General features: G+C 37.0%; 1 protein-coding gene across 1 annotated transcript in view; it reads left to right on the forward strand.

The window, feature by feature from the left end:
- Nucleotides 1-24923, forward strand: part of LOC122801342 (fibrillin-2-like) — a 662974-nt gene that overhangs the window by 290924 nt on the left and 347127 nt on the right. Inside the window, exons 34-37 of the mRNA XM_044070882.1 lie at nucleotides 2332-2448; nucleotides 7575-7703; nucleotides 13909-14061; nucleotides 18316-18420. Coding sequence (XP_043926817.1) covers nucleotides 2332-2448; nucleotides 7575-7703; nucleotides 13909-14061; nucleotides 18316-18420 — 504 coding nt within the window. The remainder of the gene's footprint in view (nucleotides 1-2331; nucleotides 2449-7574; nucleotides 7704-13908; nucleotides 14062-18315; nucleotides 18421-24923) is intronic.

Below are 24923 nucleotides of genomic sequence, written 5' to 3' on the forward strand. Positions count from 1 at the left end.
TCTTTTGAGGAACATGATGTCAGAAGCATCAAGTTTATTCTCAGGTATTCATGATTCAGCTTGAGGTTCATTAGGATCTGCCTGACTCTCACAAGCTGAAAAAGCAACAAAACTACAAACTGAAATAAAAGCCATAAAACTTCAAGGGCTTACAAACCCCAGTCTGTTCAGAAAAACAACATACAAATCTCCAGAAAATGCTGTGCAATGGACAGGACCATTAAAAAACCTCTTTAATAAAAATGATTTAAAATAAGATAAGCGCTTTCATTTTGTTTCACTGCAAAACGTCATCAAATAAATCCAAGGAAGTAGGGCCAAGAATTTATGCAAGACATCAGTCCTGAGCACCCAATCAAAGTGTCAAAATTGAGCCAGTGCCCCTTAAGGGGAAACTTAAATTATCTTCTTAAAGCCTTTAATTTTAACAGATTGGAAATGGAGGTACATTCATTAGTACCTGGCCAAACATCAGCTTGAAATACCAGCTGCCAAATTACATCCCTTCTTTCTAGAAATAAGTGCACGGATCTCCTTTAACCCCTTGGTAGATCTGCATGACAGCCACAAAATAAAAATAATGGTCATGAATTTCTGTTACATGATGCATAGACCATCTGTAAGATCCACTTACAGAAAGAACATTGCCCACAACATTACTGGTTGCATTGATATTAAGCATTGTACCTTGTAGCATCTTCTTTACATAAGAAGAATTGGGATTTCGTTAAGAAAACAGGAAAGATTTACAACTACTTCCAGAAAGCCCTTCAGTGGTTTACAGAAGAGGGACAAGTACTGTTTGAAGAATGACCAAATGTGAGTGATGTTCATTCTGTAAATGGATCCAAGTGGGTGATTCTTTTTGGATAAAAAATCAGCATGTTCAGGTTATAGGAAAATGTGATTGTAACAGCAAAGGTGCGGTCTATACTTCCTCTGTCAGCTATGTCCATCAGTTTATATTAGAAAGACTGAATGTGCCTTAAAAGAAAAGATGTATGAACATCTTTATGATATATGAAAAGGCAAAATTGTTTATGCCCTGCCTAAACATGTAACAGAATTTCACAACCATTACTTTATTTTGTGGTTGTCGAACAGATCCACCAAGGGGCTAGAGGAGGTCCGTGGCACTTTAGGTCCATGCCACCATTTCTAGAAAGAAGGGATGCATTTTGGCTGCTGTTGTTTCAAGCTGATGTTTGGCCAAGTATGAATGAATGTACCTTCATGTCCAGCCTGTTAAAATTAAAGGCTTTAGGAAGATAATGCAAGTTTCCCTTTAAGGGGCCACTGGCTCAGTTCTGTCACTTTGATTGGCATCATTGTAAGATAGCAGGTTTTTACTTTTCAGAATGTAGGCTGTTTTCTTGGTACCTGTAGCTTGCAGTCTAGTTAAGGAAAATATTTTGTAGTACTTCTTTGTGTTTTCTTTCCAGAGGATAAAGGGAATGCCAATATGATGAGAGTCTTCATTTAGGTAGTAAATCCCCATTTAGGTATATCTGTCAGCTTTGTTTGCAATACAAACCCCATAGCTTTCATTTCTTTTAGCCCCTCTTAAGAATGATGCAATAATAATAGCAATAATAGTAATTGTAATAATAGTAATAGTAATAATAATAATAATAATAGTAATAATAATAATAATAATAATAATAATAATAATAATAATAATAATAATAATAATAATAGTAATAATAATAATAATAATGCAGTTCAAGGAACAGATCCTTAAATCATCATTTCCCTTATCCAAAGCCTTTGAAACTTGAATGCATCTGCCACCTTAGCTTATTATATTTTGTCCTCTAATAAACTAGTTCTTGCCAGGTCACTGTTAATTAAGCTATCCATTTCTCTTTTGCAGAAAATAGTGTTGTTTCTGAGCTGAACTCATAAGTTTGTTCTCTAGGGTCTACAAGTGCTTTATCAAATTTATTCCAAAAATCTGTTTATTTGCCATTTCTCAGTTTAGTTTTATCATTTACAAGTTTGTAATGCTTATCTTTAGTCTGATTTATTGCATTTTTTTTAAATATTTATTTTTATTACATTTACATATTTGCTATTGTTATCCATTGTTAGAGAACACATGCAATGATTATTACAAAAGCAAATGTACCACTTTGTGCTATGAGTCCTTTACTCTGCAATATAAAAAATAACTTTGGAATTCATTGCATCCTTTACTTTTTTGAATGGCTTCCTTTCTTTGTTGTACCACTCAAGCCTCTGCTATAGTATATGATTCAATTTTAGTTATATAACAGGCCTGTCTTAATTAAATCATCATCTATTAATGTGTATTTTGTTTATACCTCACAGGAAATGGAACAACCTGCATTGATATTAATGAATGTGCTTACACTAGCTGTTCTTCTAATGCAACCTGCATAAACACACCTGGAAGTTACAGCTGCGTTTGTGCAGCAGGATTTACAGGTAAAATAGGCATGTCTTCTCAAAGCATGCATTCAGTATCTTTCTAGCATTCTTTCAGATAAAGATAATTTGTTACAGTATAATAATTGCTCGGATATATTTATATGTCTTTTTTAAATAGCTTTTGATTGATCAGGCATTATGTGCTATCACTTTGTTTTATAAACACAACTAATTCTCTATTTGCAGACCAAGAATGAACATATTCCAAGACATTTCCTAATGTAGAATATATGAAAATAAAGTTTGTAATAAGATAATTAGATATCACCTGTTAAGTATATTCATTAATTAAAACTGCACAAAAGTTTGAGCAATTAAGTTATTTAGATGCTATCTCTTTTATAAATATTCATTAGGAGTACACATACATTTTGTATATTTTGCTACAGTGGCAGTTTTTTTGTAATTATAACATTAGAAGATATATATATATATATATATATATATATATATATATATATATATATATATATATATATAAAGACATAATTAATATTCACAAGCAAATTACTATTACTAATGGCAATCATGGCATTGTTAAACAAGCCAGTGATTGCCAGCAATTTAAGTTTGTAATTTAATGTGTGTATGTGTTCTTGTTGAATGAAACTTTGTTAACAGAATTAATGCTTTTTTTCTAGGAGGCGATTTAAGTCAAGTACCACCCCCATAAATAAGCACAGACCCTTACTCTTTCTTAATACAAATTATAGGTCATGCTGCTAAATGTTAGGAGTCTAAACATGAAACTGCACTCATTGCAAGCATTCTTAACCTTGGAAAATGCTGAAATGTGTGCAGTCACAGAAACCTGGTTCAAAGCTGTGGAGAGTACCACAGCCATACCAGTTTCCTCATCCTATTATACATGCAGACTCCAAACCATGGGCAGAAAAGCAAAAGGAGATGGAGTTTCAATATATTTTAAAGACATACATACCTCCAGGCTGGTCAAAAAGTATGACACACAGTAGACACTCAAGGTGCAGTTAATCAATGACAAGACCCTATTGAAATCATAATTAGTTACAGGCCCCCAACTCTGACTCAAGATGCTCACTCCACCTATCTGGACCTCTTCGAATCTATCAAGATTCAGCCCTTTACCCTGATCCTGCATAACGTTAACTATCCAACCATATATTGGAAGAATTACTCATGCCAAAACACAAATGCCCAGAGATTCCTGGATTTTGTTGATGCAAATGCCTTGGATCAGCTGATCGTCACCCCCACAAGAGGTGATAATATCTTGGACTTGGTATTAAACAACATGAGTAACAACTGCAGCATCCCTACAGTGCCATCCTCCCTGGTAAGACCCCCCACCCCCACCCCAGCTATGGTCAAACAAAAAAAAAACTTCTCCAAAGCTGATTGCAACCTCCTGAGGAAAGGCATAAACAGCTTTACACCCACCCCCCTCCCTCAGTAGGAACTGGCACAAATGTCCAAATCTACACCAAAGTATTATACAAGTATTTATATAGCTGCATGGAATCAGGAATACCCGACAGTTCAAAATCATCCTTCTCAAGTAAAAGTAAACCTGTCTGGTGAACGTCTGCAATAAATAAACTCTATAATAAAAGGAAAAAAAATGCTGTCCAGGACCAAGAAGGAGCAGGTGCCTAGTTGGAAGCAATCTCTCCCTTAGCCTGAACAAGCAAATAAGAGCACTAGTGAAATCCTCCAAAGCAAACTTTGAGTTTAAACTGGCCACAGCTACTGAAGATGATCATAAGGCCTTCTTCACATATGTCCACAATCTCAAAGGAAGCACTTAGATCTGCTCTTAACTGGTGGTCAAGGACACCATATACACAAACACTGTAGATATAGCCAACCTGCTGGCAGACAGGTTCAGCAAACACTTCACCCTTCTGTCCCCCCCATCAGTAAATCAGGACACCCCCAGCACCTGCCCCCCCCCCATCTCTAGGGAGTAAGTCATCACTGCCCTCTCAAAGACAAAATAATACAGCCTCCATGGCACCCAATAACATCCCAGGCAACATTCTATATGAATTCAAGCAGCCACTTGCAGCACCATTAGGGACCTTGTTCAACCAAAGCCTAAACACTGGCTTCATCCTAGCTGAGTGTCGGACAGCCTCTGTTATCTCTTTGCACAAAGGTGGAGAAAATTATAGACCCATCAGCCTATCTAGTTTGATCTGCAAAGCCATGGAACTGATTATTATAGACCTCATTAACAAAGACATTGCAAGCTCGAAACACTTGATCCCACACAGTTTGGTTTCATCAAGGAGAGGTCATGCCAGTGAAACTTGGTTGACATCTTTGAGACGGTCACCAAAGCCATGGATGAGGGGTAGACAGTGCACACCTCCTACGTTGACCTGGGCAAACCCTTCGATACTATTCTCTACTCGGGTATAATAGAGAAACTCTCTCAATTAGGCATCAATCCATATGTTACCATATGGGTAGAAAACTGGCACACTGCTAAATCTCACCTAGTCAAAATAGGGAAGCCACATCAAGCTGTAGACCCATAACAAGCGGCATTCCCCAGGATTCAGTTTTGGGGACTCTGTTATTTGGGATATACTTTTCTAAAGTGGAGGCCAAAACTAGTGGGTTATGGCTGACCAGGTATGCAGATGACTGCAAGCTCAGCACTGTCCTCAATTCCCCTAGTGATGTGGACATCCTCCAAGATGATCTCACCCAAACAAATGTCTGGTGCCAGAAACATGGCCTCAAACTAAATGCCAAAAAAATGCATCATCATCCCCTTTGGGGAGAGTTATGTCCCCACAAATTATCACATTGACAACGAGGTTGTAAGCATGCAATCAGTCATGAGAGACTTGGGCATCGAGGATAAAACAAACTGACTTTTAACCACCATATTGCCTCCATTGTACGGAAGGCTTTCTATATGGCCCACCTCATTAAGAAGGCCATCTCATCCAGGGACAAGGAGGTCATAACATCCTAGTATTCCTCCCATAAGACCCATTATTGAGTACAATGCCCCTTTTCGCGTGTACCTCACAAAGCACATGCAGCAGCTGGAGAGACCACAGAGTTTTCTTACTAGGAGAAAACAGTGTCTCAAACATCTACCCTACACAGATAGCTTAAAAGCCCTGTTCCTCTATTCAGTCTCATACAGATTCCTCACAGGTGACCTCTGCCTGGCATACAAAGCAATCTCAGACCCTGACTTGATGGGACTGCTGCATATCTGCAAATCAAGCTCCTCTCAAATAATCCACATGCACAACCTCAACCTGGTCTGTTGCATCAATAGGATGTGTTTGTGGGACAGATTTATGTTCCAGAGACTGGAATGGACTCCCTCTCTAATTCAAGCAGAGTACCTCATTATCCCTTTTAAGCGCAACCTGGATCACTAGATGGGGAGCAGAAAAAACACCCCTGGAATTCCACCTGAGTCTCTGCTAGACAGGGGTATCAGGTGCTGACTTGTCGGAACACAGGCTAAATTCTTGGCCAGGCTTGTAAGAGCTTTGGGGTCAACAGCCTAGTAACTTCCTATGATCCATATAGTCATCTCTGATTTTTTGTCAGCATGAGAGAACTTACTTTTTATGAAAGAAAGGAAGAAAGAACATTAAATTAATATGTTTAGTATGGAAGTAAATATAGCCCTGTAATTTTTTCTCCAGGAAGTAAACATATTCCTTTAGTTCTGTCTCTAGATGCAGGCATTACTGTTTAGCTCAGCAGTGAATTGGAACATAATGCCATTCAAGACATACAGACATTTCTGATCAACCTCAGTATTTGTAATCCTTATTGGTTCCTAATAACAATTTGTATCACAATGCAAAGTAACACAATCCTTACAGCTTCATAACAAGTTGGATCACAATGAAAAGTAACACAATCCTTACTGCTTCTTAACAACAATTTATATCACAATGCAAAAGAACATAAACAAAATCCATTGTAATGGAGGCAGTAATAATGCTGTGTGCAGTCCTACAAGTAGATCACTGTAACACTTATGCATTACTTGTGTGAAAAAGTGCACAGACTATTTTGTAAAGGTATTCATTCCGCTGACTAAAAGCAAGGAATGAGCTAGATTTTCTTATTTAACAGTAAGCTTGCTTATGTCTCAGCAACTTGTGTCTTTGTGTAGACTGATTCATGCAGGAGGAAGGGTGCTTCATAATGTAGTTACGGTAGTATGAAACATATATATTGAAGGACAGAGATAAGCAAATGCTATTTATGTTAGAGAAAAGTGTGAAGGAGCTCAGAACACACAGTCTAAGTAATAGAGAGGAAGGTTCATTTTACAGATATTTACAAAACAGAAGCTGTATGTAATTTGTCTTCTTTTCAAGAGGATTTTTCAAAAGAACTCTGTGTAAATAATTTGCATTTAATATAGCTTTATTCTTTGACTGCCTTTCACTGACCCCTAAGAAGGTGTAAGAAAACAGTAAAGAAACATATTCACACTGAGAGACTGTCTTTCTCTTTTTTTAATGAGACGAGTATCCAGAAAACAAGCCATAACACTGTCAATATTTACTTTCTAGAGAGTAAAATGTTTGAGTTTTAATAGACTAGTATACTAACTTTTTGAATGCAATGCTAACTACTCCCTAATCACAGTCTGACATATTATACAAGGAAAATCAGGAAACAAGAACATTTTATATATTTAATGTTTGTGAATGCTAAGGTCTGCAGTGAGAAACGTTATGATAGGCTGATATTTGCTTAACCCTGTCATGATAATAATTTTTGGATTTTATAAGAACAATTCATACAGGCATGGGCAGCAGAGCTAGATTATATTGTTTCTATTAAAATGACTTGATATACTTTACTTCTGATTATAAATTTGAGAAACTGCTTGTCTCTGGACACGTTGCACTTGTTTTATACATTAATAATGTCTGGAAGGCAAATATATCATCATGCATTGAAAGGCAAACAATGTATATAAAGTATGAAAAGGTCCAAGACTATTTAGCTGTTTTACCTTTTTATCTGCTGTCTGTCATATGAAACATCAATTGAAGGACAACTATTCATACTTACTAATCTCAAGTGAGGCGACATAGGAAAAACAAGGAATGTAATAACATGTGTAATGTTATGTTCCCTAGGAGATGGACAAATCTGTGTCGACATCAATGAATGTAGCAACACAACATCTCCTTGTCGGCCTGGTATGACTTGTGTAAATACAGTCGGGAGTTACATGTGTTCCTCAACCACTCCGTCTCCCACAACAGGTAAATGACTAATATGTTATTTTATTACATAACTTGAGTTTTTGATTTTTAGTACAATTAATGAACAGTATACTGGTACAACAGACAGTCTAAAATTGCAAATAATCATGTCTGAAAGTTACAAGCAATGTTTCATTTGTGTAATTATAGTTAAGTAATATAAATATAAATGCAATGTCATTTCTTATTGGTTATTTAAAGTAAAAGCTAAAACTCGCTTTAAAGAGGGTAGAAAATACATTACTTGTCCATGAAATAATGTAAATACCCAAGATAAGTAAACAAGTCCATATACAGCATTTCTACTTTTGTTCTTAGATATTCACATCACCTTTTATTAATGTCCTGCTAATGCAGTTTTACTCAGATACACCATATGTTTAACCTTTTTAAAGGCTGGTAGAAATGGCAATGTTTTAAGGAGTGTGTGTTTATACCAAATAAAAAAGGAAAAACTAGTGATGAAACTATGATGTTTGCTATTATTATTAATGAGAGTTTGAGATTTGTTGTTTTCATCCATGGGTTAGCCCTCCACAGGCAATTACTTCTAGATACAGAGTTTCAAATACGTTGTAATCTATCCTGGCCTGGAATGCAATGAATAATTTGCATCTCAGAATATAATGAAAGTAAAAAATCAGAAGCAATTCTTTTACCAGGTCCAGGGAAGTAAATAGTGTGGGAAGAAATAGCCAGGGAATTGTTATGGCTAGGCTTGTATAGGCCCTAGGGCCAATAGCCTAGTACCAACCTATGAACCTATGAGTAATCCAGGCTATGAAGCCCATCATTTCTTCACTTCTGCACATTGAGTAGTTGATTTATGTGCTTGAATGGGGCATAAATGCAATCTTCTTCTTCTTCTTTCGGCTGCTCCCGTTAGGGGTCGCCACAGCGGATCATCTGTTTCCATTTCTTCCTGCCGTCTGCATCTTGCTCTGTCACACCAACTACCGGCATGCCCTCTCTCACCACATCCATTAACCTTATCTTAGGCCTTCCTCTTTTGCTGTTACCTGGCAGCGCCATCCTTAGCATCCTTCTGCCAATATTCCCAGCATCCCTCCTCAGTACATGTCCAAACAAATGCACTCTCGCCTCTCTGGCTTTGTCTCCAAACCGTCCAACCTGAGCTGACCCTCTAATATACTAACTTCTAACCCCATCCATTCTCATCACACCCAATGCAAATCTTAACATTTTTCACTCTGCCAACTCTAGTTCTGACTCCTGTCTTTTCGTCAGTGCCACCGTCTCCAAGCCATGTAACATAACCGGTCTGACTACCATCTTGTAGACCAAGACCTTCACTTTCACTCTCACTGGTACTGGTCTTTCACAAATCACTCCTGACACTCTTCTCCACCCACTCAACCCCGCCCGCACACTCTTCTTCAGCTCACTTCCACACTCACCATTACCCTGAATTGTTGATCCCAAGTATTTAAACTCATCTACCTTCACCAGCTCTAGCCCCTGCATCTTCACCATTCCACTGTCCTCCCTCTCAGTCACACAAATATATTCTGCTTAGTCCTGCTGACCATCATTCCTCTCCTCTTTAGATCATATCTCCACCTCTCCAGGGTCTCCTCTACCTGTTCCCTACTCTCTCTACAAATCACAATGTCATCCACAAACATCATAGTCCATGGGAGTCCTATCTGATCTTGTCTGTTAACTTGTCCATCACCATTGCAAATAAGAAAGCAGTCAGAGCTGATTATTGATGTAATCCCACATCCACCTTGAATGCATCCATCACTCCTACCTCAGACTTCACCACTGTCACACTGCCCTTGTACATATCCTGCACCACTCTTACATACTTGTCTGCCACTCCTGACTTACTCATACAATACCAGAACTCCTCTCTAGGCACCCTGTCATATGCTTTTTCTAAGTCCACAAAAACACAATGCAACTCTGATCTTATCTGTACTTCTCCATCAACACCCTCAGAGCAAACATTGCATCTGCAGTGTTCTTTCCTGGCATGAAACTGTACTTCTGCTCACTAACCATCACCTCTCATCTTAACCTAGCTTCCACTACTCTTTCCCATAACTTCATGCTGTGTCTGATCAGTTGTATTCCTCTGTAGTTACTAAAGCACTAAACATCACCCTTATTCTTAAAAATCGGTACCAATACACTTCTTCTCCACTCCTCAGGCATCCTCTCACTTTCCAAGATTCCATTAAACAATCTGGTTAAAACCTCCACTGCCATTCCTCCTAAACACCTCCAAGCTTCCACAGGTATGTCACCTGGACCAACAGCCTTTCCAGTCTTCACCCTTTTCATAACTGTCCTTACTTCCTCCTTACAAATCCATTGCACTTCCTGATTCAGTATCCCCACATCATCCAGCCTTCTCTCTCTCTCTCTCTCTCATTCTCTTCATAAACAGCCCCTCAAAGTACTGTTTTCATCATCTCAACACACTCTCCTCGCTTGTGAGTATGTTTCCATCATTATCCTTTAACGCCCTTACCTGCTGCACATCTTTACTAGCTCGGTCCCTCTGTCTAGCCAATCGGTACAGGTCTTTTTCTCCCTCCTTAGTGTCCAACCTTTCATACAAGTTGCTGTTTACCTTATCTACCATCGCCACATCTCTCTTTACCATATGCCTCATCTACTCATACTCCTGTCTACTTTCTTTATCTCTCTGTTGTGCTCAAATACTGTGCAAGAAGCATTGACATTCTTATTGTACCTAGAAATATGTATAAGTATCATGTGAGCCACAACAAAGACTGCACTTATTACTGTGAAAACTTGCTGATTAAACAAGAGTTTTCACCCTATTACTGCAGTTGTGGCATTCGTGTCTTCCTTGTACTACTAGAATAGGTAGCTAGAACTATTTGCTTCTAAATGTATGTGTGCATGTATGCACGTATGCTACATTTACCCACACTGGGCATCACCTCATTGTCTGTGTAGCAGTAATGGGTTATATCTAATCCATGCAAAAATACTGACATCTCAGTTGGGAAAGAACCATTACTCACCTTGCCTGCCAACATCATCACATTTTTTGATCCAGAGATTGTTAGAATACACTTGAGCTTCAAGAGTAAGATGCCTAGAGAAGGGGACTGAATGTGGATCTGTATGTAACCCCACTAGTGTGCAGAATTAATAATCCACTTTTACCACCAATAAAGGTTACGTATGATGGCCTGGTGGATCACATCAATATTAATTGTGACCTCACAAAGTTTATAAAAATCTATGGGCATGTGATGGTGTCTGATATCCTTATGAGACTGAAATAAGTTGCATATACCAACAACCCATTTTTCAGTGAAGCTCTGACCTCTGTGTACAAGATGACCATCTATAAAAAGCATAATTTAACTTTCACAAACCCATGCTAATTTATGTCCAGGAGTAGAAAACTGACCATATCATTCTCAATCTGTTCCATAAGCACCCATTCCATGACATTGTAGATGATACATGTAAGACAGGTTGGTGTAAAGTTCCTTGGAATGTCTGTAGAGCCATCATCGTGGAAAGGGACCACAAGGGCCTCTTGTCAGGTGCTGGGGAAAAGCCTGTGGAGAAATATTTGTGAAATAAGACATGTAGGATGCCTTATCTGTTTTGTATGAGGATGAGAAAAAAAATCTGAGGCATTGTCCAGACTCATGTAGTTACCATTGTTACTTTTAGCATTACACAAAGTCATCCTTGGGTGATCTAAGGATGCTTAAGTCCATTATTTAGCAAATAATGCAGTGTATTACTACTCATGGCATGTAAAAACATGATGAGGCTGACACATTCTTATCTATTAGACTGTAAAAGAACAACCATCTTCTATCATACTGATATGCATTCAGGTCTGTGATATGATGCAAACTATGTGTAAATCCTGCAGGCAATAACCATCTATCAATGACTGTGTCTGGCAATTAGCACAGAGGATTACATCTCTGAGCCGATAATGAGCTGTTTTCTGTAGTCAGTGGTATAGGGCTCCAGCTTCATTTGCTTACTGTTTGCCTCTGAACAAGTCACTTATCCAGACAGTGCTTCTGGTTTGCACCCAGAAATGGAGACTTCATCCAGTCAACTTACCAAATGAACAGATAGAATAAAAGTGTGCCATTATGGAAAAACAACTTTGTCTGCACATTGTCTGCATCTATGAAGAGCAAATGGTGGTTATCAAATAATGTTAAATTAGTTTTAGTTTGATATGCTATTCCATTCACAATAATATAATATTTATATGTTCAGTTTAGTCTATATATTTTTGGATGGTTTAATTTTAGCTGGATACCTCTATATAAAAAAACTCACTTATATTAATTTAATTCCTATGCTGAGATGTATCTTGTTCTAAACTTCTGTGCTTAGGTATCCAGGTCATGTCTCAAAGGGGTATCAGATCAGTTTTCTAACCTGGCCAGCAAAGAATTAATGAATACATTAAAATAAAGGAAGGTATTAGATCATCCATGGAGTGAAGAAGTGAGGTAGCAAAATAAAACTAGTTGCTGAAAGTAGTGCTGAATTTATTCAAAAATATATTCAGTATAGTTTGAAGTTCAGACTATACTCACCCATAGATCAGAACAGAATTGCATTTTTTGAAAGTACTCCTATTTTTTGTTATATATAAAAGACTTAATAATTACCAAAAAAACAGAAAGATGTGCAGGGGAATCCCACTTTATTCAGAACAATGGAACCAGAAATTTGGTTAAAACAATAATCTCCTTTAATGTGCTTTTACATAATAATGCAAGTTGTTGAGCACTTTGATTCCTTCTGCTCTAAGGGCTTCATCAGTAGTTTGCTCAACAACCAAACACTGAAAGAGCAGAGGAGAAAACTCCAGTTATGAGGGCTTCTATTATCTTATACTAGTTTAAGTTGTCTCACATTTAGACTTTCTTTAGATTGTCCTTACTACCTGTTTACTGGATTTAGGTGAATGGAGGGTGTCATTTTTCTGAATGTTGAGGATTCTGGTTAGTTCATTTACTGTTTTTTATAGAAGCAATAAATAGCCTCTTATCCACATGGTCAAGAAAACCTCAAGGCTGATAAATTCCCTATTTGCCTCTTAGAAATAAACAAAGGAATCCTCACATTGTTTAAATCTTTGGCTATCAAACTAAAATGGTGACCAGTTATACATGCCTAACATTATCACTGAGGACAGTGATTTCCCTCTGTAGAGTCTATTGTCACAGGAAGTACAGTGGAGACCATTATCTATACAATAGTTTGTAACATTAATTGCCTAATTCTCTCTATAAACAAAGTGTCAATCACCTTGAATGGTACTATCTTTGAAACAAGTTATTGTATCTAATTTTCTTATCCCTATATTTTGGTGAGAATTTGGGTAATGATAGGTTCTCATTTAGTATATAGCCCATTATGTCTCACAAGTAGAGGTAGTAACAATGCAAATGTATACCACAGATAGTGTGCACTGTTCCAAATCCCTCATACACTCATTAACTATGGAAATGGGAATATCTTCTTTGGAATCCTATAGCCTCTATCACATCCCTTATTCTGGCCTCTGGGGACACAGGTTACAGTTATTCATCCCTTTACCTCTTTGTGAGAGCTACATCTGTCAATCTAATCACTAAGTCATGTATGACAATTCAGTAGCTTCCTGGCATAGAATGGACCCTTAATCTATATACTGTGTTGATTTTTATTTAATAATCTGCAAGCATCTAATCATCACTACACCTCTGATAGACTAAAAAGGCTGTGTTATAAACGTTTAGGGAAATGTTTAGCAGTGGGTGTCACCTTATACTTTGTCTGATGACTTTGCTTTACCTGTGAAGGCTGTGGCAGCTCAATGGCCAAAGAATTTCAATACATAAGCACATCACTTGATGGAGGTGCTTTAAGAACTTCTGATTATTGCATTTTAGTCTGTGTTGAGGAATAAATAAAGTATTTTTAGCAAGCATACAAGAATGTTTTATTATGCCAGAGAAGGTGGACAGCTTCAGTGCATGCATTACTTTAGGCCGTTAGATTTATATTTATTTAGTTTTGTTTCATTATCATTATAAAAGAGGCTGACAAAATGTTTTATATAGATTACAAAGCTCATATAAAATATTTTACATTTTGCATTGGGTTATGCTATGATTGTCTGTCATCCTATATAAATTTATTCCATATTTTGCTTTTTTATCTTTAGCTCCAAGTCTAGGATGTTCTCAGGGAAATAAGCCTCTTTGTTGTAATGTGAGATCAGATTCATGCAAACCAGCAAATTCATCCTGTTTCTGTGATTCATCGTGTTTAATGTTTTCTGACTGCTGCAGCGATTATAAAAACAACTGCTTAAATGGTAATGTATATAATTTAAGTATACTGAAGCATATTTTTACTCATACAACAGATGCATATTTGTGTTTACTAAGTGCTCAAAAATATATAATTCACTTTGTTATGAAATGCCTTTTGAATAAGTAAAATATGTTTTATAATGGCATGCAATGATATTGTGAATATTCCTATGTGTATATTGACTATTTCAACAAAATTACATTAAAGCTACATTGACTTGGTCACCCATATTTATATATTCCAGGTCACACATGTAAAACTAAGAGTCTCATCTTTACAAGCACATAAAACCCCTCAGTTTCCAGTGGAACGCAAATTCTATTATTTGTTGTTAATATGCATATTACTGTGGAGGCCTTCCACACTGCCACAACTCCTTATTTAATATCTTAACAATGATGTTGCTGTATATTAAGAAAGGGTACTTAATTCCATAGTAAGTTCATTCAAAATGGGAGTGTTTACAAACTGATCAAAAATCATGAAAATATAACACTAATTGTTTACTTTTCTTCACTATCTAAACACGTGGCTATAAGCAGTTATGTAATACTTCTTTGAGATGGTATTAGGGAATAGGGTCTATGTATTTTGTGAGATGCTATTATACATCTTTGAACATTTTCTGCAATGCTGCCACTATGTGTGGATGAAACTGAATGCACTGATGATTGGAATCCCAGAACTGTTGTTATTGTGTCTTTCGGCTTTTCCCAGTTAGGGGTAGCCACAGTGGAACTCCGGTCCGTTAATGATTGGCAGTAGATTTTTACGTGCCGAGTTGTCAGCCCTGACACACAACCTTCAACGAATGTACACCCATTCACGCATGTCTCCACACAGAAGATGGTCTAGCTGAGAATCGAGCAGGACAACGTCTTACTGTGAGGCGACAACGCTATTGCAGCACCACCACCGCAGTGGAATCCCAGAACTGTATTCACCACTGCAGTGGAATCCCAGAACTGTATTCGACAAAAATCCCATATGAAATAATACATTTTTAAGTGACTTTTTGCAAGGGGGTAAGCCTCCCGCTCCCCTTGAACTTATAAATTCAAAATCCACAGTTGTAGCAACTCAACGAAGGGGGGAAATCCCACTGAAAGGGGTATCTCTGCCAGAAGAACTTGATGATAATTTGCTATGGAGGAACAATGATCACTGGTGAGTTGAAATTAAAGCAAATGAAGCTTGTGAGCCCAGTCTTTGCCCCCCCCCCAAGAAAACATGGCCACACCTCTCTATGAGCATCACTGTATTATCCTAGAAAAAGCCAAATGGCTACCCATAAAACAAAGATCTGATCTACTTTTATGATCCCAACTCTGTACACTACTCCAGCTGCACACATTTACTCCCCTTGTAGCTAGACATCATGAAAAGAACACTTCCTCCAATCTGAGACACTCTTCACAAACCACACCAAGTCTCATTACCCCAGAACCAAACTCCACAGACTGCACATGCTTTCACTCTCAGGCATGTACTCTTTAGCAAGCTCTGCCCATCAAGCTAAAGGAAATCAATAGGTAATCCAAATTCAGAATGCAACTCAAACATCACTTCTTCATCCAAGTCAAATGCCCCTGCTTCAACACCAGGTGTATCACCTAACAAATTATCCCTCTCTCCTTTCCAAGACTGCTATCCTCTCTCAGGATTCACTGAATATTGACCCACTCACCCTGCTAGACAGGGGTCCAGGGAAGTAAATATTGTGGGAAGAAATAGCCAGGGAACTGTTATGGCTAGGCTTGTATAGGCCCTAGGGCTGATAGCCTAGTACCAGCCTATGAACTATGAACTTTAGATAGCGATGTATATATTGTACATTACACTCTGCTTGACTGTACATTGCACTCTGCTTATTTACTTAGAATGCATATACATGTTTTTTTTCTATGTAATTAATCTGAATTATTCTGTCATTTCTTATTTCTTATATTTCTGTATTTTTTTGTTTATGAAATCTTGGCATTTCAGCTGGGCTTTACCTGAAATTGGTCAATACAGATCACTGTACTACCCTGGTAAACAAATATAAATAAATGAATACAACACTATGTACACATTTCTTCACTGAGAGAGAAGACTCTAGTACAACCTATCTACAGCACTGAAGATCTAAGTAAATATGCCATTTTACTTCTCTAAACTGTGATTAATCTCCAAGAAAGGAAATAAGATGTATGTAAGAAAATAATACAATGTATGGCAACCAGGAGAATATCTGACCTTATATAAAAGCAGTCAAGACAAAAAAGTTCCTCTCTTGCCCTTTTGTCAGCTGTAAGCATGGACACCATACTGAAGGAATGTACTTGATGAGAAATTATGCCATCAGGGAGGATTGTTATGTATACAATAACAGATGACACTATTTTCAACCGCTGCACCACTTTAAGAAAGTACACTTTTTATGCAGGCCTGTTTTCTTTTAGAAATGGCATCATTGTACACTACTGCATCACAAAAGAAGCTACACTATACTAAAACTTTTTTTCCACTGCATTTAACTTCCTCATCTTTTGCAACTACTGACAAAAGAGATGATGTCACTCTCCAGGCAGATCATTTACTTCCCTCACAGATATACTTGCAGTATAGTTATACCTGTATCTTCGGTGAGCATCTTCCTCTATAGGTGGAAACAGAATGGGATAATTATACATTTCAGGTGTGCCCTCACCCCAGGATTCCTTAAACAGTCTTCCTATTCATCTCAGGCAAAACTACATATGTCTTGCAGTTCAGAATAGCTAGTGTGTATGAATATATATATATATATATATATATATATATATATATATATATATATATATATATATATATAGTGTGTGTGTGTGTGTGTATATACACACACACACACACACACACACACACACACACACACACACACACACACACACACACATAAATCCCACAAAATATGCATTATAAACTTGTGCATTTTTCTAATAAGTTAATCAGTTCACTACACATTAACAAAATCAACTAATTAAATATGGTAGAAGAACAAAACAGTACCATTTTTAAAATAAGATTTAATTGCCTTGTACTGTTCATCCCAGTATAAAGTTATTTTCTTTTACTTTCTCTTCTTGAACTGTATTGCTTTTTAGGTATTACAAACATTACTGTTAGTGGTGATCTTGGCTAGGTATTGTGTAAGCACAATTACACAACAGCTTTAGGTTGCAACTAGTAATCCTCCCTTGGAAGCAAGCAGTTATGCTGAATGGTAGAACTGTGATCTAAATGCAGCATTTTAGTTACAATCATAGTAGTCTGACAGATGTATGGTTCTATAGGCTTTGATTCTTAGAGAAATTTGCTGGGAATGATGCATTTGCACACTATCCATTGTCTTTATACATTCCCTCAGTGATAAATGTTTTAGTGGAACTGCATACAAAGAACTCTGAATCATGCAACACAAATCCCTCTGTCACTAAACTGCATAGCTGGCAATATCATTGACTAGCTGAATTTATCTAGTCAGCATTTTAGACAAAGTCAGTAAATTACATGGTTCTCTTTCGGCCTAGTCTTAGCTGCAACAAGTTGTGTTAAAAAAGTATTTAAAACACAGTAATGTTCCAGCTGAAGGCACTGATCATTTGAACTGGACTGAATGAAGGCATTGACATATACAATGGAAATCTCGCATATGAGATCATATAGCACTGATAATTGAAATCGTCTTATGTACAGATAGACACAAATTCAAAAATATAACTATTTGCAGGCAGAAATTAGAGCAATGCAGAAAAAGATAACCAGGCAGTTCCAATAGTAGCTGAACCAACATATAAAAAATAATTTATAGTCATATTAAGGTATGCTGCAAATACATGTAATCCAGAAGGAGTATGATTTGCAGAAGGAGTAAATTCTGGGTACATTGCAGGTGCTGCAAAGAGCATTTTTGGCTACCATCAAAGGTTAAAATTATACTAATTTCATGAACGTTAACTATACATTGACTTAGTAATGGCTTCCATTCCTGTCATGGTATTAGAAACCCAAAAAATTTGGTGAAATGAAACCAGGAGTGACCATAGCATTGTCTGAAACGCATTATGCTGCCCATGTGGCAGCAATTAGAACACATGCTATGCTTTTGTTATTCATGATAAATGTATTTATGTATTTTTCTAATGTCACAAAATAACGCAGTATAAAATCTTTAGAATGGTGGTTATTTTTTTCTTTGTTTTAGCTGTTATTAAATCATATCTGTTTTCTGTAGCCACATACAATGGATGTCTGAATTCTCCCTGCTCTCCAAATGCAACTTGCACTGCAACTGATCTACGAGGAAGCTATTACTGTTCATGCAATCCAGGATTTACAGGTAACAGCAAAAAGTGATAGTAGGAGAAAATATTCTGGAAAACAATGCTTCTACTAAAAAGCAACAGAGCAAAGAAAAAGTTTCCATGTATCTTTTGTTCGCATTAAATATTCTAACAGCTGGTTCATATGTTTAGATTTAGCCTGCTTCTTTATGGAAACACCCTGTTTTCTCACAGACAGGAAACACAAAAAGAAAGTTAAACTCATATACACGCATTCATTCATGTAGTCTGACAGATCAATAGTCACCCCACACTCGCATAAATTGGGCAGCTAACAGTGACCAGATGATTTATGAATAGCAGGCCATCAATGCAGAACCTGGCTAGTACTCACACGCACTCTCGCTGATGCTGTACTGGTACTCTTTCCATTCTTCTATAAGTGATGAACAAAAGTTGCTTTCTTGCAAACTGTAATAGCAACTTTTTCTTTTGTTTTATTCTAAGCTGCTACCAAAATCTTTACGTTTAGTACAAGGGTACTATACTATATAATCCTGTATGACACATGAGTTAAATGTGGAATAATTTATCATATGATGAACTTCAACCCATGGTGAATCTCAGAATCTGGATTTCAAAGTGGTTGTACTGAAACATATTTATGTGCCTAAACTGGAAAAAAACAGACTCAAATATTTAGCTGCAACACAATGCTGTGATAAATAAATTGATCCGATCATAATAAGCTAAATTGCACTAAAATCGGATATGGAAATAAAGCTGTATGTCATGCTTTGTACCTTTCTTATGGAAAATGTTTGTGCAGTTCTAACTAACTGCACAGAAGGGGCTAGAAGGGGCAACAACCATATATCACACAATGGCTGCTATGATGTATCTGTATGTCCCCTTCTAAAGTCAAAGGAAGTAGTTCTTTCTTTCACTCAACAGTACAAGATGATACGTTTTTCACTCTAAGTCCCCTCTACCAACCCCTGATAAATGACATACCCCCAGTGCTTTACTGATTTCATTAAGATACAATTTTCTTCTACTGCTCAGATACTCCTAAACTGATTATTTTATCATGTGTTAATAGCACATTACACTTTATACCCAGTCACTCCTTTTGTTCTTTTGCAAACATTTAACTTATTTTTCTTTTTTTTATCTATTGTGCACTCCTAATTTTCTGGTGACCAAATGATTATAATACAATATTGGTCTTCAAAGACAGACTGGTACAAACAGGTATTAAGCCAGAAAATTTAGATTTATACTTACAGCCTCATATTGCTGCCCTGGTATACCTCACAGCTAGAAAACAAAGACAAAGCATGTGTGGGATGCACAGGGCAAGGGATAAAAAGTATTAGGGAATTGGTCTTCGGTGTATACCAGTGCTGAGAAATGCAGCAGTGTGTTATAGTTTAAAAGGAGAGAAGGAGAGAAAGAATCTTTTATTAGTCTTCAACATAAAGTTGAGGGGGGGGTACGAGATCAGGGGAAGGGACCGGGTGCAAGAATAGCTAGCAACACCTCAGCTTTTGTCCATGCAGATGGGTATAATAATTTAACAAAAGAATAATTTGTTTTGCTGCTACTTCATGATGAGTTTCAACCCTGTTAGTGTAACATTTATCTAGGAATTCTATTTGTTTCCACTATGACTCCCCAAGTTTACACTTGGTGAGGAACTAACTTGTCAGGCTCAACAGGTCAAGAATTTAACCTGAACAAAAACTTAAATATCAGCATTTTTTGCAGAGGAGCATCGCACTTCAATGCTTATGTGGAGGGCAAGCCCTCCCAGACACACAAATCAACAAAGACAGAAAGGAAATCTGTGAAAAGAAGTAAACTGTTGCCCGTGCACACCAAAATCTGCAATGTCCGTAACTTCCCATGGGAAAAGTGACTGAGGCATTCAATAACAGTGAGGTAACCTCATCGGATCAAAATATGTCCTGTTTATACTTAGCGAGGTGCAGGGAACTGATTTCACACATATCATATTTTGCAATGATGATTTCTTGTGATGACTAAGAGGCTTTAATATAATTTTACCCTATTGTTTGTTAGGCAACCTATAATAGCAATAACTGATGGCATGGATGTGGTACATTGAAGATTTATCTACCTTTGGTGTGGTTTAAGGATGAGGGTGAAGCCCAGGTGATTAAACAAAGCCAATCATGGTAAATATTCAATATATCACACCACAGAGTTGGTTATTGCTAGTATACAATGATATTAGTTAAGAAAAATGTTACTTCCATTTCTTAAATAATGCCCTTGAATAATGGTTCGGTACTGCTCTTCCACAATTTTTCCATATCCTGGAGCTTTCTTGATGTACTGCACATGCGTGGGACTTTCTTTCCCTAGCTTACATAGTACATCACTGCTGTATAAAGGAAAGAAGGAAAGGAAGATCTTTTTTTTGAAAGCAGGTGGCTTTCAATGTATTGGAGAGATGGGACAGAGAAAATAAAAGGATAATCGGGTATGTTTCTCTAGTTTTGTATAACATACTTGATTAGCCTTTTATTTTTGCCTATCCCATATCTCTCCTTAGTTTTAGTCTCTGCTTTTGTGTTAGTTTTTTTTTTTTTTTTTTTATAAACCAAAGCAATCACAGTACAATAATGCTGAAAGGAAAGTAAAATTTTTGCAGCATATATTAATGGAAAAAAATCGGGGCGACCTGACTTTTACCATTCATTTATGGATGGATTTATGTCAGGCATGCTGGTTGGGCTGATGAATCAGCATGATCCTTTGGAATGTTAATGGCCAGTCATTGTATAATGTAAAATAAATTTGGGCTGTCATTTCAGAAGATTTGTTTTTGTGAATTTATATTCAAAGCTACTGTTTTTTTTCGTTTTCCACCAAAATCCTATAAAATTTTTAAATTGGTATTAAGTACAAAAACAAAGGAAATCATAGAATCTGACATCTTAGACTGGGTTAAGTCTTTCAACAAAACTTGATTTTCTCCTGACAGTTTTCTTTATTTAGTATTCTGTTTTTAAAATTTGCTTTTAATCTCTTAACAGACACAATCTGCTTTTGATCTGTTTGTATAAACTACAAAAAAAAAAAATGATAAACAGAATAATGATAGGAACAGAAAACCAGAGTAACAGTCACCAGCATAACACATATAATTTCAGCTAATAAAAATGAATCATTATTTTAATAAATGTAGATCAGTGGCTATGTCCACAATGAACAGTTTAGTGCAAATCAAATACAGAATCCAGTTCTGCTAGGATGCTGTATACGGATTGTATAACATGCTGTATGATCTCATGTGCCATGTAAGTTGCAGGGGCATATTATAGGTTGATAAGTTTTATATAAAGTCAGTCTGTTTACTTTAGATTTAAATTGTAAGAAATGAGTCAGAGACATACAACATGTTGTTACAAAACGTATGGTTTTATATATAAATGTGCTGTTATTTCCTTCAGAGATGTTTTAACATTAACAAATAAATAAGAAAAGACTGCTTATATCAACAACTGAAGAGGAGAAGTACCAACCAGTAAAATGTAATTCCATTCATATACATACTTCTCCACTGTCCCTGATTCTGAGTTACATTTTACTTCAGAAAATGTATACTAATTCACACTTGTCTTATTCTATCAATGACTCCAATCAGTTGTGCTAATATTTAACTGACCCTGATTGTCTCAGAGTCTTTCTGTATTTGTCCCTGATTCTGTTAACATTTGTCTCTGACGGAAAGTAGTCACTCTGAGTTGATGATCTCTTTCACTGATTATCAACTTTATCCTGAAAGGGTCCTATCACAAATACTTTTCAGTTAAAGAGAATTATCAAAAATTGAATACATTTCCCTCTATTTTTTCTCCAGCCAGTAACAGCTTTTGCGGGGCACTCATACAGTTAAGGATGATTAAAGGGGCCCCCACAGAGCCAAGGATTATTAAAGACCCTATGTAGTCATGCATATTGCAAGTGCCTAAAGTTGGCTATGATGTTAGTTTTAGTGCAGAGAATGCCCACCAGCATGATTTAGTTAAATCGATGGCACTATATCAGTGGCAAAATATTTAATAATATTAAGAAGCCGGTTATCTGACAAAACACATTTACCATAAACAGAGGTATCTTTGAATTTTAAAGGGGATATAAATAAGAGTTATTATTACCCACCTAGTTTATTAAGTACATAAGCTTGCTGTACTAGGTTTTGTTGATTTGACTGACATATAACAAAACATCAAAATAAGATAACTTGCTGTGGTTGGGGCCCCTGACTATGTCTTTAGCTCACAGACACAAGGTACAGGGTTTAATTCCCACCATGGAAAGGGAAATTGGCTAGGCTAAACATAGCCCGAAGGTCAGCTAGCCTAGTACTTGCCTGTGAACCTATAAACCTAGGTTTTGCTGATAATGCTTATGTTCATTATCAGGTCATCTCAATTTGTGAGTGATCAGTACACATAACATTCTTTGGAATGGAGGGAGAAAACAAACAACTAAATAAATAGTTACTTGAGGCACCAATTGCTTAATTAATGTAACAAAAAGTGCATCATTATAATATGAAGATTCAAGACAGAAAGCAGCCCCACTCAGAGAGGTAGGAAGGGCACACAGGATGAACAGATACAAGGTATTCTTGGAATACGGAGTAACAGCAGTCTACAGACAGGTATCAAACACTTGAGAAATAGCAATACAGTTAAAGGGTATGATTACTGGCTGTGAGCTTGGAAGAAGAGGCAAAGCCTGAAGTCCATGGCAACTTTATAAATCATAGTACATAGCTCAACTGTCGTTAACAGCAATCCAAATCTAAGCAAGAGGAATTTGATGTTGAAGCTGTATATAAATAGTCACTGAAAACACCTAAGTGGTCTAGTTTGGGACTAATAAATATGACAATGTAACTCAGACCTTTGACATCTGGGAGGTATAGAATGCCTTCCTGAAATTAGTAAAGGTATTAAACAGAGTTTCTAGTTAGAGAAACAGTAGAGCCAAAGGCTTCAGTGATTAAAGCATTATTACACATTTGTATCACATAACTATATTTGCATTAATATCAGTCATACTACAGAGAATACAGAGAATAGTTCTCATGTTAGTTTATTACACGTTTGTGTGTGTGTGTGTGTGTGTGTGTGTGTGTGTGTGTGTGTGTGTGTGTGTGTGTGTGTGTGTGTGCATGCCACTTTACATGATGACATACAATCAGAAAAGTACAAGAAAAAACAAAACAAAACATGATAACAATCAACGTATTCTCAACATGATGCATGATCATCTAAGCCTTTGATCTTTTTTGTACTAGAAATTTCTAGGCTAGTGGAAACTAGGGTGTAAAACATAATTATGATCTAAAGAAGTTGACATTTTCTCCAAGAAAAAACACACAATCTCTACCAAGAATGGAGTGAATGTTGAAGAAAAACATTAACAATTAAAACTTTTACCTTAAAATAGAAGATTAAAAAACTTAGAGCAATATTTTTTGTATCATACAACAAAAAAAAATGGAATAGAATAGCCTGTGAGAAGAAAAGCCAAATAGGTTCCCTAAAATGCCAGAGTGTCTCTTTATGAGAATGACTAGAATCAAACCCAACAAATGAATACTCATTAAAATCAGAAATGGTCAAAAAAAAAAAAAACATCAAAACTGCATTAGGTGTACATGTTCTGTAGTCAACAACTCCCCAACTAGACCAATAATGCAGATCAAGTGCACTCAAGAACCTCAGTAAGAAGGCTTATTAAAATCCTTTGATAAAATAAGAACAACAAGTTTTTCCAGAGAACCATAAACCTAGCAGTTGAGTTGCCCACATTTTGGAAAATCCCAGAGTCAATGTAACTGAAAAAGAAAGAAAGACCTTCTCCCTAAGGAAACCATCTTCTAAGGATTATAGTAAGTTACTAGGTTATTGGCCCTGAGGCCCTTGTAAGCCTAGTCAAGAATTTAGCCCGTGTTCTGACATGTCAGCACCTAATGCCCCTGTCAAGCAGGGACACAGGTGGAATCCCAGGAGTGTATTTTCTGTTCCCCATGCAGTTATCCAGGTTGCACTTAAAAAGCGTTAATGAGGTACTCTGCTTGATGTGGAGTGGGAGTCAATTCCACAGAAGGGAGAGTCTCTGGGACAGAAATCTGTCCTGCTAACAAGTCCTATTGATGTCACAGACCTGGTTGAGGTCATGCGTGTGGGTTACTTGAGTGGAGCTTGACTTGAAGATATGCAGCAGTCCCATCAAGGCGGGGTCTGAGAATGCTTTGTATGCCATAGAGAGGTCACCTCTGAGGAGTCTATAGGAGACTGAATAGAGAGATAGGGCCTTAACCTATCTGTATACTGTAGATGTTTGAGGCCCTGGATTCTCCTGGTGAGGAACCTCTGTGGTCTCTCCAGCTGCTGTATGTGCTTTGTGAGGGACATGGCAAAAGGGGCATTGTACTCAGTAATGGGTCTTATAACGGAAGCATACAGGGATGTTATGACCACCTTGTCCCTGGATGAGATACCCTTACTAA

The sequence above is a fragment of the Protopterus annectens genome, chromosome 4.part1, assembly GCF_019279795.1.
Source record: "Protopterus annectens isolate FY-2018-M chromosome 4.part1, PAN1.0, whole genome shotgun sequence".
Taxonomy (NCBI): domain Eukaryota; kingdom Metazoa; phylum Chordata; order Ceratodontiformes; family Protopteridae; genus Protopterus; species Protopterus annectens.